Source organism: Adiantum capillus-veneris, chromosome 1 (genome assembly GCF_014529385.1).
Source record: "Adiantum capillus-veneris isolate H3 chromosome 1, ASM1452938v2, whole genome shotgun sequence".
Taxonomy (NCBI): domain Eukaryota; kingdom Viridiplantae; phylum Streptophyta; class Polypodiopsida; order Polypodiales; family Pteridaceae; genus Adiantum; species Adiantum capillus-veneris.
Window position 1 is genome coordinate 180479533 of NC_140931.1, and position 13654 is coordinate 180493186.

The 13654-nt window shown below is 44.3% G+C and overlaps 1 protein-coding gene across 5 annotated transcripts in view; it reads right to left on the reverse strand.

The window, feature by feature from the left end:
* Positions 1-315: 315 nt before the first annotated feature.
* LOC147466099 (uncharacterized) overlaps positions 316-13654 on the reverse strand; it is an 87644-nt gene continuing 74305 nt past the window's right edge. For 3 of the 5 annotated variants that reach the window (XM_086523836.1, XM_086523830.1, XM_086523844.1), the window contains 3 exons: positions 1100-1774; positions 841-1023; positions 316-707 (listed from right to left, as the gene is read on the reverse strand). In XM_086523836.1, coding sequence (XP_086379962.1) covers positions 666-707; positions 841-1023; positions 1100-1774 — 900 coding nt within the window. In that variant the 3' untranslated portion in view covers positions 316-665. Of the gene's footprint in view, positions 708-840; positions 1024-1099; positions 1814-13654 lie in introns of all 5 variants that reach the window. The other 2 variants (XM_086523823.1, XM_086523815.1) reach the window with 2 other exon arrangements.

Consider the following 13654-nt stretch of genomic DNA (forward strand, 5'->3'; position numbering starts at 1 on the left):
GATATAATCATTCCACTTCTCGATTTGTGCTCAAAGCCTCGAAGCTACCCTCCAATCCATGAGCCCTACACTTTCCATATCTATTGACATATACTGAGCTCTTATATAGGTTTAAATGCCTTCTGTTTCCTAGGTTCATTGTTCACATTAGGGACATGGCCCTCTGACTCCACAACCACCCTTGAATTCATGTTCCCAAGTCTCTTGCCAATAATCTGAGCTTTTGCCTCTCTCTCACTCTCTCTCTCTCTCAAATACCTTGCTTTTGCAAATACTTGTAAGCTTTCCATCTCCCCAACTGAAAAGCTACTTGAGGAGTTTTAACTTATTGTTAGTTGTTGCGTGGCCAGATATGAGTAACATCTTTGGTATAGCTGCTAGCAAGGAGACGTGTATTGGATATTCAGACCTCCAAGCAATTCTCTTTCCCATCAACAACTAGCCCTTGTGAATCCAACCCAAAATTAGGGTCTGTCCAAAAGAATGCATAGTTATCGCTAGAAATTGTTTGAATAATATTACATATGCCCCGCAAAAGTACTTTTATGTACAACAACAGTGATATTCTTAGTAGCTAACCACCATCAGTACCCCTTCCAAATACACCTACACAAAATACCCTGGTTATATGTACTGCACTTTCTCCACAGCTTCAACACATAGCCCTACAAATGAGATTTGAAACAGCATATAATAGACAGCCAGCTCTGCATGCAGTAAAATAACATTCCAGTAAGCCTCATAAATTTTACAAGGAAAAAAAAAAAAAAAAAACCTCTTGCAGTAGTACACAAGTTACACATCTTGTTCCACGATCTAATCAGAAAGAGAAGTACTCACCCTTCGATGCTTGATCCGTTGAGAACCCTTGTAAAGGTCTTCCTCCATCTGTAACGCAGCAACTCCTACAGTGGGCCTAGGTGTATTTTTTGAGCTTCTCTCTTTCCGCATGTTGTTAAAAATTGTAGTGAATCCATCTCCATGTTCCCAATCGCCAAACTTTGGCACAGTTGGATTCCCTTGCTATAATGAAACAAACAACACCCCATAGCAAAATTTGACACCCCACAATCTAACAACTTATCAATGAAAAACTCACCATATCAAAGCTCTCGTGGGAACTCCTTGCCTTGGAATCTTCTTGATCAATATGCCTCCCTGAGCCCAGTGTTTTTGTGTGCGGTCTTCCCTGGCACCCCTTACCGTCTTCATCAGGACCCTGTCTTTCCTTGATTGCTCCAAATTGCTTCAGTTGCCTTGAAGGGACACCAGACACAAGCAGAGGGTTGTAGGTAGGTACACCCAACAGATTCTGTGCATTAGCTTGTAGGTGATTCAAATATTGCTGAGATCCTATATTTTGGTGGTCCCTCAAAACAGCAGCTTGCCAAGATGAAAATGTTGGACTGCTATATCCCACATCAGTTGTCCCATTCTTATTGTGAGCTGTTCCTTTCTCAGCTGTCTCTTCTGAATTCCTGAAAGCACTCTGATGCGAGGGTGCAGAGTTTCTGTTTTCTTCGGCTGGATGCAAAACCTTCTCCTTCTTACCTCTGCCTTTAACAGGAAAAATACTCTCAGCAGATGTCCTGTTACGAGTTCCTACACTGCTTTTCGGAGATACAATTGCAGTTGATAGCACATTATCAAAATCCCCATCCCAAATATGCAGCGATCTTTCTTTCTCAGCTCTCACTTTATCAAAAACAATGCTGTAAGATAAGTCTTCGTTCTTGTCCCAATTTCCAAACTTTGGAACACTGCTTTTGAACCACTGCATCCAATCAAAGGTTCTTTTCAGCAAGTCACAGCCCTATTTATTCAACAAAGGTTAGCCTATCACCTTAGCATCTGCATGTGATTCAGTTTACTGTTTCTGATTTCATCATCAACAGCTTAGTATTTCAAGAGCCCACCTTGCAATGTCTACTGCTTGCTTCAAATATGATCCTTCCCTTCTCCCTATTGCCACATCAGCACAACCCTGTTGGGTATGCAAGCCCGGTAATGGTGTCTAGCCTATGGGAAACTCCCTTTATGATGCATGCAGGGAGGATCAGTTAAAGTTGAGTTTGCATGGCCAAAGTTATTCATATGTAAGGTTTTCAAGTTAATGAATATAGCGTGTTCTTTTTCTTTTCAAGCTGAGTCTCTCTCTCTCTCTCTCTCTCTCTCTCTCTCTCTCTCTCTCTCTCTCTCTCTCTCTCTCTCTCTCTCTCTCTCTCTCTCTCTCTCTCTCTCTCTCTCGTTTTCTGCTGCTCATCATCTCGCCATGAACCCCCTCCGGCATCACCCGCCATAGCTGCAACCCCAACACATGGTATCAGAGCTCCCAGGCGAGTCCTTGGCAGGCGTGCATATCAAAAGGGGCCTGTTGAACTACTGCAAACGTTGAGCCAGCAGGCAGAGAAAACGCAAGCATCTCAAGAGGGAGCCCAGGTCGGCTAAGGCGCTGTAGGTGGGGAGTAGGCGCTGCAGGCGAGGTGAACCAACAGCATCTCAAAACGCTCATTGGCAGACAGCTTTTGAAAAGCTGCCTTAAGCTAAGAAGGGCATATCAAAACGCTGCCCTTGGAGTTAGCAGTCATAAGCTTTGTATATTAAAACGCCTCCTCTTGAAGGCATTCAAGACTAGTGCGCAGTTTTTCAAGCTTTTCAAAACGCTGTCTTCTGCAGACGTAGTTGGTGTGCAATCTTTAAGCCTTTCAAAATGCTACTACAAAGCATAGAGCTATCGAGGGTGCATTGCCAGATGCCCTTGTCAATGGCGATGTCTATAGCCGGCAAGGTGGTGCTTGGTAGCGGTAGTGGCATGTTTTTTGCATATCAAAATGCCCCTATACACGGTCTAATAATGTTGTCAACATGTACTTTTGTCGGTTGATTCCTTCCACAAAAAATCATTCCAAGAAGCTAGAATTTGTGCTAGTTTGTTCATTGGTAGAACAAACACTTGGCAGCAATTGCAAAGGGCATTATTTCGTTATCCACACTTTGTATGATTTGGTAAGAAAGTGTCTACACGAGCACGAGCCATCCAAAATTATTGATGGGTACATTGGAATATTGATACACATAGAGCATGCAACAGGTTCAAGTATATCAAAAACGACGTTTTGCTTCGAGAACCAAGAGGTACATCAACAGATGTTGAACATCCAGATCTGCTTCAAGATTGCAGTACAAGTTTTCACACATTATTTTACCAGTTCAGTGTTATAGTCTTGTTTTGTCATATACTTTCCAGTCAAAGCCTCCTTTTACATTATTTGTTGTCAGTTATTGCCATGCAGTCAAAATTTTGTACAGGGTTATAGACACTGCCACAAATACAAGTGATAAGACCGCCCTTTGTTGTATGGTTGGGTTCTGGTATGTCTCACGCTGATGGTTGTTTGAGGGAAGTACACACACACACCTATGCTATTGTCAAGGGGGGGGCTTCTACTCATGGTTTCAGGTGAATGAACTCTACCATGGTATGTCTCAAGTCCATTGTCAGTAGTTTGGGCTTGGGGGGGGGGGGGGTATGCAAGCCCGGTAACGGTGTCTAGCCTATGGGAAACTCCCTTTATGATGCATGCAAGGAGGATCGGTTAAAGTTGAGTTTGCATGGCCAAAGTTATTTATATGTAAGGTTTTCAAGTTAATGAATATAGCGTGTTCTTTTTCTTTTCAAGCTGAGTCGATCTCTCTCTCTCTCTCTCTCTCTCGTTTTTTGTTGCTCATCATCTCGCCATGAACCCCCTCCGGCATCACCCGCTATAGCTGCAACCCCAACAAACCCTACCGCCCTGTTAACAGCCCCGCAATTTGCATCCCGCACGGACTCCACATCACCAAGCTCAGAGATACATCCTTTGTTTGGGTGCAGCTCTAACGTGACACAGCAACGTCAACAGGGCCCTATTGCCACATCAGCACAACCCTACCGCCCTGTTAGCAGCCCTGCAATTTGCATCCCGCACAGACTCCACATCACCAAGCTCAGAGACACGTCCTTTGTTTGGGTCCAACTCTAGCGTGACTCATGCTCATGTCTTTAGGTCATACTTACCTAGAACGGGACATTGGAACAGGGAACCGCAAGAGGCATGAGATGCCATTCCCTTTATGGATACTTACGTCTGAAACACGAAACGGGAAGTTGGAATGGGAATGAGGAATGGAGACATGAAAATGGCCATTCCTTGTAACTATGCTTGACGTCCCATCATGCAATGCCACATCATCACTTTGTGACATATACATCCCCCCTCTCCTTCCTTAAAAGAAGAGTAATTGCCCAAAGTACAATGTCAAAGAATGCACTGGCACAATCAGCACATAATAAATAACATTCATGTCTTAGTCCCCATTGAGACCTTAGACACAAATTGTGATCCCAATGAAGCATTTAGCCATCACATCCAGGTCTTTCCGACCTCAAACAAATGTGGAAATTCATCATGTCAATCATCAATATCACCCCTACCGTTGAATAGAAATAAAATGCTATAGACACTTCACCAAATAAACACAAAATTTGCAAGATCAACATAACACTTCATGGTAAACATATACGTGGATGAATCCGGGATAAGCTGAGATTCACCCTTAAAAGGAAAGTGCAAGATAAACAATCTATGTACATATCATATAGTGGTCACCAAGCAGAGTTATATCAACACATCAATACCCCCAAAATGTCAGAGAAAAACCGTTGACTATCTCAATCTGTTGTGAATCTTTTACAAAGAAGTGGAGCGGCTCATCTCTTGTGCAATGTGCACCTTACTAGACCCAACCTACTCAATCAACGTGCACTTTTGGGATAGTTCGACTATTCCAAAAGCCTCAATGTAAAGCTCTAACAACTCAGGAGTATCCGCGACGTCTTTCTCCTCCATCCACTATGCATCAAGAGCAAGGCGCTTTTTGAACTTGACCAAGTATTTCCGGATTAGCTTATCCTTTACTTTTTGTTCCTTGTACACTAGGCTCTACTTAGGAAAAAGAATCTTCTCTATTTCTTCTCCTTCAAGTTGCTCCTTTGGCTCCATGTCCTCCGGTACCTAACCTGTCACGTGACACATCTAACCCCATGTGTCCGTGGACAAGCTACATCATGACCAGGGTTCAGTTCAATCAAGTCAGTCTAGAATATGAAGTGATCTGGCACTTTTGTGAGTCTGTTCGCAGACCGTGCATGTCCAGACACTTAGTGTAGATGCATATCCTTTGGTTGCACACAGCATGATCATAAGCATTCCCATCAAAATCCTTTAGGGGAATTTTCCAGAGCATTTAGCCTATTTTCCCTATTTTTGACATTTTTCACTTATTATTTTTAAGTGACTTCTGTTGGAAAGTAAGTAGGGCAAATTGAGTAAGTTTGTATATAAGCAAACCTAGGCTAGCACTAATTGGCAGAAGAGGCAGCAGGAGCACCATTGCTCAACAAGCAACTTCTCAGAAGAACCCCAAGCCCTAGCGTTTTTGCTCCACAACAACAGCCTAGCGTTTTTAAACGAATCAGCCCCGGCGTCGTCAAGACACAGCAGATCAGCCTCAGCCCGGCGTCAACACGACACAGCAAATCAGCCTAGCGTTTTGCATTTGCAGAACATCCGGCAACAGCAGAACCATTTTCAGCCCTAGCATTTTTTATTTGCAGATCAGCCCCAACGTTTTGCAGATTCACCACGACGGAACACCAAGAAGCATTAGCGTTTTCAGTTTTCAGCACTAAGCAGACCATCGCCATCAAGCTCAGCAAATCTGTCGCCAGAAGCCCTAGCGGTTCCAGATTTGCAGCCTCAGCCCATAGCGTTTTTCAGCCCTAAAGACCAGCATATTTCAGCCCGCAAGGACCCGCCCACATCAGCGTTTTTGGTGCCATACCATTTCAGCCATTAGCGTTTTTGGGACAGCAGCAAGGCGACATCAAATTTCAGCCAGTAGCGTTTTTGGACAGCCAGACATAAGCATCAGTTTTCAGCCCTTAGATCGGTCTCGCCATCCCCCTCATCATCGTCGATCTAGCCTAGACTTGCATCAGTCACATGCATCCACTTTGTACTAGATTGTGCAATCAATAGTAGACCACTCTCACCGACGAGAGTGGGGCCTTCGGAGGAAGGTTTTACAACGTCTCTGGTGTCGTATTCTCCTCTCTCTCTCTCTCTCTCTCTCTCTCTCTCTCTCTCTCTCTCTCTCTCTCTCAGTCTCATACACTTGCACGCACAGTGTCCATTCACTTTGTTAGTGATCATTGCACTCTCTCATTAAGAACGGAAGGCTCTCCCTTCCATAAGAATAAAAGGAACCTTGAGCACAGTTCGGAGCACTCATCTTGAGCAAAGTTCAAACATTCATTCCGCTGCACCTAACATAACCCTTGAAAGGTCCTAGTAGACTCACATGAACTGCATAGTGAATCCTCTGAGTATTTGGCAACTAAGTCTAAACAACACCTCATTGATCTTTTCTGAGACTTGGAAGGGCCCATAACATTGCATACTTAGGTTTGAATAAACCTTCTCCTTTACCTTAATCTTTTTCAATTTGGCCTTCACAAACTTTAAAAGCACCCAATCACCTTCTTTTAACAGTAAATTGTGTCAATGCTTGTCTGCTTCTCTATTGTGCCCTTCTTGAGACTTCTGCAAAAGCCTTCTTGACCTTGGTTTGTGAAACTCATGTACAAAGCATTATTTGTTGCTTCAGGCAAGAAAAGCAACCTCTAAGGGAAAACTCATCGTGGGAACTCCTTGAGCTGTCATGGCAAAATCTCGTGCAGTATCATAGCAGGGGCGCTGTCATGGCAAAATCTCCGCATGCAATATCATAGCAGGGGCGTTGTCACGAGACTTTGACAAACACTAACCTTATTTCTTGGTTTCTTTCTCTTGATTTTTATTCAATTTTTGGGACCCTATTTTGTAAATCAGAAATGACCGAACATTGTACGGCCACTGTGAAACAGCCGATGGCCGAGAGTTTCACTTGCAACATTGAAGGCCAGGTAGCCACGAGATGGTTGGGCCGATCGGCACTGAAATCCGACTAGTAAAAAAGTAGCTAGGCTCAGTTAAAGTCATTTAGGCCCCATGGTAGGACTTTCTAAGTTGGTGGGTACTAGGAATTAAACCAAAAAGAACAAACTGGACTCATGGCAGTAGGAGAGCAACCTGCAGGCCAACACACACTCCAGTGAACTACAGTGTGTGTGAGTAGTGGGTGCAGGTGATCATAGCTTTAATAAAAGCTTGCCTGATCCCTTGTCTTCTGTAGTGCGATGATTTGCTCTCGTGCATCTCTCTCTCTCCCCTTTGCACATATGGTAATGCCCCACTAGTTGGGTTTCTTAGATGACCATGTACACTTCTGGTGTTTTATGCGCGTTTGCCAAGGCATTATCACCCCACAATTTTGCACAGTTACATTGCGAATGATGATTGCGAAAACGGAGAGTTTTCCGCGTTGAAACTCGTCCGATTCAAAGGGAAACTGTCCCATTGCATACGGGAGCTCTAGAGACACGCGTAGACGTGTTAGCTCTGCTCGAAACAATCAAAACACAAAATTATAGCCTGCTGTGTTTATTTGCAGGTTTAGAGTTTCGCACCTAAACTGCAAGGTAACACCAGGGGAGCCTTGGGAAAGCCTTGGGGTGCTTATATAGGACTTTGGGCCCCTCACAATGACGAAAACAGGGAATTACAGCATGCTGAAATTGACTTGCAGATCATCGTCGGAAAGCTTCCAAAATGCAACGGAAAGTGTCCTAGACGTGTACTTTTGACCTGCAGGGGTTTTATGCGCGTTTGCCAAGGCATTATTACCCCACAATTATGCACAGTTCCATTGCGAATGATTGCGAAAACGGAGAGTTTTCCGCGTGAAAACTCGTCCGATTCAGAGGAGAATCGTCCCATTGCATGCGGGAGCTCTAGAGACACGCGTAGACGTGTTTTTCTCTGCTCAAAACGATCAAAAACACAAAATTACAGCCTGCTGTGTTTATTTGCAGGTTTAGGGTTTCGCATCTCAACTGCAAGGTAACACCTTGGGAGCCTTGAGAAAGCCTTGGGGTGCTTATATAGGGCTTTGGACCCCTCACAATGACCAAAACAGGGAATTGCAGCATGCTGAAATTGACATGCGGCTCATCGGAAAGCTTCCAAAATGCAACGGAAAGTGTCCTAGACATGTACTTTTGACCTACAAGGGTTTTGGCACCATAATGCTGCCGAAATTAAGTCGAAACCAGCCCATGACAGGTTTGAACAGCTTGGTGGGAGTTAAGTGAAAGTGTTCCGGTCGTTTATTTGTAATAAGAATAAAGAAATACCGAAAGGGGCGCCAATCTTTGGGGCCTACAAGGGCTCTAGCTACCATGTTGTGAAGCGTTTTAAAGTGGTGAATTCCAATCACAAGTTTATTCGTGATGTTACTTTGTGTCAAAAGTACAGGTTAAGTTAAATAAAGTATTGATCAGGTGAAAGCCAAGGTTTACCGCCCTTTAGTGAGGCTTCAGGCCGGTTTCATGTTTCCGTTGCCGAACATTGTATGGCCAGTGTGAAGCGGCCAATGACCGAGAGTTTCACCCGCAGCATTGAAGGCCAGGCAGCCACAAGATGGTTGGGCCGATCAGCACTGGAATCCAACTAGTAAAAAAGTAGCTAGGCTCAGTTAAAGTCATTTAGGCCCCACGGTAGGACTTTATAAGTTGGTGGGTACTAAGAATTAAACCAAAAGGAGAAACCTGGACACATGGCAATAGGAGAGCAGCTTGCAAGCCAACACACACTCTAGAAACCTCATCCCAAGAGGGACGCCCAAATTTGAGTGGGGGCTGATTTTGAAGCTCATTGTGAACTACACTGTTTGTGTAAGTAGTGGGTGCAGGTGATCACAGCTTTGATGAAAAGCTTGCCTTCTCCCTTGTCTCATGTAGCGCGATGATTTGCTCTCGTGCATCCCTTTCTCCCCTTTGCACATATGGTAATGCCCCACTAGTTGGGTTTCTCAGATGACCATGTATAATTCTGGGAGTTTTGTCACGAGGACGTGGCACTGCTAACCTTAGTTGTTGGTTTCTTTCCAATGATTTTTGTTTAATTTTTGAGACCCTCTTTTTGAAGTTGCAAATGGTCGGACATTGTATGGCCAATGTGAACGGTAGTTTCACCCGCAGACGGGAAGTTGGTCAGCACTGGAACTAGTAAAGTAAAAGGATGTCTAGGCTTAGTTCAAGATCATGTAGGTCCCCCCGTCGCAGTTAGCAAGTTGGTGGATACTAGGAAGTGAACTCAATAAAGGCATAAAGTCAAGGTGGGATCACCAACAGAAAGTATCCGACAGTTGGGCCACATTGCACTTTTGAATGCGGTCCCAATGAGGATAGATGGTCAGAAGACCAATGGGAGCCCAACGGAAGCATCTCCTAAAAATTAGGGAACTGCTATTTTGGGCCATGAAATGTGTTCACGTCATTACCTTCGGAATGACAAGAGGAACATTTTATTACTTTGCTGCAAAGTCAACTGTTGCACCAGTTGAGAGAATTTTAAGCAAGAAGCCCAATGCGGGGAAATTGCCAATTTACCAAGTTTGGGAGAACAGAACTCGTAACTCACTTTTTGGAGCAATTTTGGAGGCTGATAACATTGATTTTCAGCCATTTCTCTCCATTTTTTAGCTTCCCATGACTTCACCCAGGACCAAGGAGCTCATTTTCAGCATTGGAAGGCATCAGATGAGTGTTTACAAGGCTGTTTTGCTGCGTTTTCAGTGATATGCAGGTTTTGGCAGCCATGGAAATCTTTCCTTTTTTGCATCTATTTGTTCACAGATGCATTATAGGTCAAGGGCAGAAGAGGGGGCACTCGATTTATGCTGGGGGGGATACTTCATTGAGAACCTGTCACAGGTTAAGAGCTATGGAGTGCTTTCTTTCCCTCTCATGTACAGTGTGGTGCTAGGAGTGATGCCCTGCACGCTACACACTGCTCTCTCTCTCTCCCCTACGTGCAGTTATGTGATGCCCCACAAGAGGGCTCTTCATTTGATTGATGTACAGCTGTGTGGGTTCATGCTTTTGTGCTGAGGCAAGAGCCTCCTTGAGCAGGAACAAGGGTAGCTAGCTGCTACTCCAAAGCAGGCACTAGTGAGGGTCATAACCTCACCGTATAGGTGCAAATTCAGCGCTGTGTATGCGCAGAAAATTGAATGTTTTTCAGCCATGCGGACGCCAGAACCATTGGGAATCGTGCCCCACTGGCAGAGGACAATTAGGGGACTGTTTGGGGCTGAAAACAGGGCAAACACCAGTAAATACAGCGAGCTGAATTTACTGTTTTTGGGCTGGAATCAGAGGGTATACGCCAGTGGAAGTGAGTTCTAGCAGGGGAATTGGTTTCGTGCAAGTTTTGGGGCTGTTAGAAATTTTGAAGCAAGTCAACGAGCTTCTAGAGAAAGGGTTAGTACGGCCAAGTGCTTCACCCTACTGCTCTCCAGTTCTACTGGTGCAGAAGAAAGATGGCACGTTTCGAATGTGCATAGACTATAGGTCTTTAAACAAGATCACGATCAAGAATCGCTTTCCGATCCCTCGGATTGATGATATCCTTGATAAGTTGCAGGGTGCAAGTGTCTTTAGTCGCATAGACTTAAAGAGTGGGTATCATCAGATACGGATCGCCCCTGAGGATGTCCATAAGACTGCTTTCTGCACAACCTTTGGACTATATGAATTTTTGGAAATGCCTTTCGGCTTGACCAATGCTCCTGCGACGTTCAATCGCATGATGGACCTCATTTTCAGCCCGTACCGAGCTTTTACGGAAGTATTCTTTGACGACATACTTATCTTCTCTAAGTCAGAAGAGGAACATCGGAAGCACTTGGACTTTGTGTTTCAAGAATTACGAAAGCATGAGTTGCATGTGAATGCAAAGAAGAGCGAGTTCTTTCTCTCAGAGATACATTATCTCGGCCATATAGTCTCTCACAATCAAGTGAGTATGGATCCTGCCAAGATCAGAGTGGTAGAAGATTGGCCTATTCCCACTACGGTACATGATGTACATAGCTTTCTGGGATTATGTTCATATTATCGAAGATTTGTCCGAGGATTTGCTCATGTAGCAGGACCACTTCATGACTTGACAAAGAAGAAGATTCCTTTCAGATGGGGATCGAGACAACAAGGAGCTTTTGATCGGCTCAAGTACTTGCTAAGCCATGGACCTATTTTGATAGTGTCTGACTTAAGGAAACCATTTGAGGTTCACTGCGATGCTTCAAGCGATTGCATCGGAGCAGTGTTAAACCAAGAAGGCCATGCAGTGGCATACGAAAGCAGACGGCTTAAGGATGCAGAGTTGCATGCATCAATCTACGAAAAGGAACTCACGGCTGTGATTCACGTCTTATCCAACTAGAAGCACTATCTTCTAGGAGCGGATTTTGTGATCAAGACTGATCACCAGAGTTTGCGGTATTTTCTTACGCAAAGGAAACTATCTGAGAAGCAGATGAGATGGGCAAACTTTTTGTCTATGTTTCACTTCCAGATCCTTCACACGACTGGGAGCAAGAATGTGGTCACAGCAGATTGTCTAGGCGGCCAAGGGTGAACGCTATCACTTCGGTGTATCACCAAGAATTAGAAGCACTGCCGGATTTGTATCCGAATGATCCAGACTTCTCCCCCATTTGGGGAAAGCTACATTGTGGAGAGAATGAGTTTCCCTATTCCATTCGGGACGGTTATCTCTACCACCATCACGCCATATGTGTGGCGGAACCATTAAGAAAGAAGATCATGGATGAAGCACACGCTTCGCCTTATGCGGGTCATCGGGGTATTCTCCCTACGACCTTAGCAATGGAAAGATATTTCTTTTGGCCTAGCCTTAAAGCAGACATTGATAAGTATGTCAGGGAATGCTTGGTTTGCCAAAAAGTGAAGTATGATCGGCATAAGACGCCTGGGTTGCTACAACCTTTGCCTGTGCCTAATGAACCTTGGGAAAGTATTGCCATGGACTTCATCATGGACCTCCCTAGAACTCAGACTGGAAATGACGCAATCTGGACCATTGTGGACAGGTTTAGCAAGCAAGCACACTTTATACCAGTCAAGAAAACGATCAAAGCAGATCATATGGCTAGGGTCTTTCTAGCACAGATCTTTAAGCATCATGGAATGCCTAAGTCTATTGTGAGTGATCGAGATCCTCGCATGACAGGAAATTTTTGGCGTGCCTTGATGGATAATCTTGGTACGAAGCTGAATTTTTCATCTGCCTACCATCCTCAAATGGACGGGCAAAGTGAGATAACCAATTCCACAGTATTGGATATGTTAAAAGCTTATGTGTCAGACCGGCAATCTGACTGCGAGAAATATTTGCCTCTGGTCGAGTATGCGTATAACAATACCATACACTCATCGACGGGGAAAGCACCTTTTGAGATTCTCCATGGTAAGCCTTTGCTTCCACCCATCCTTTTAACTAAGGATAAGATCTTTGCAGCAGATGAATTTGTCCGGGATTTGGACACAGCCTACGGGCAAGTTAGGAGAGCTATTCTACGCTCTCAGGAAAAGCATAAGAAAGCTGCAGACAAGCACAGGAGGAATCTCGACTTAACAGTCGGACAGTTAGTCTTAAGAAACAAGCGTCTCATAAGAGAAAAGTCGTAAAACTTTCTACCCGTTATTATGGGCCGTTTAAGATCATTGAGCGAGTGAATGATGTCACCTTCCGATTAGAGCTACCGCCTAATTGGAAGATCCATAATGCTTTCCATGTCAGTTTACTCCGGCCGTATGTGGGACCGCCTCCAAGCCAGCCTAGTGCTGAGGAACCTCCTGAGGTTGAGGAAACAGAAGAAATACTCCAACCGGAGCAGATAGTAAGTCATTAGGAGCGGCCTCTCAAATCCAGAAAGATAACACGAAAGTATTTGGTTAAGTTTAAGAACTATTCGAATCTAGATGCTCAGTGGATGACGCAGGAGGAATTAGCAGCTTATCCCAAGATACTGGAGGTATATGTCCAAGCACTACAGTTGAGGTCAACTGTTTAGAAGCCAGAGGGATATTGCTAATTGGACTATTTTCTTATTTTTAATGATTAATCTCTTTTTTAGGATATTTTATTATGTGCACTAAGAACTGTTAAAAGATTGTAGCTACAGGAACTGCCATCAAGAACGGACAAACTCTGATGGGTCATTTGATGGGTGACGGTAAACATCGCGAAGGAGTTTCCGTAAGTTCGGTGGAAAGGGCCGGGTTACGAGTGCCCCTGATGCGTCACATGATGGGTGATGGGTGCATCAGTAAGGGGGCATCCCGTAGGCTAAGGAGAAAATCCGAACTGAGTAAGAAAATACGCGTAAGAACGCAAGCACAAGAATAAAGATGGGTTCAATGAAGCTTTTTACGAAAGGCAGGAACAGTCGCAGGAGGACAGATGTTTTCCCGCGAGGAGTTTGTGTCTGCATTGCATTTGTGTTGTGTCCTGCACCCGGGGACGCCTGGAATGTATTCGTATAGCATTGTTTTCATTAACTAAGTGAGTTTTTAAAGTTTGAACAGGTTCACACTTTATTTTATTAAGTGGCCGGTCACTTAAAAGGTTCACACTTTATTCTA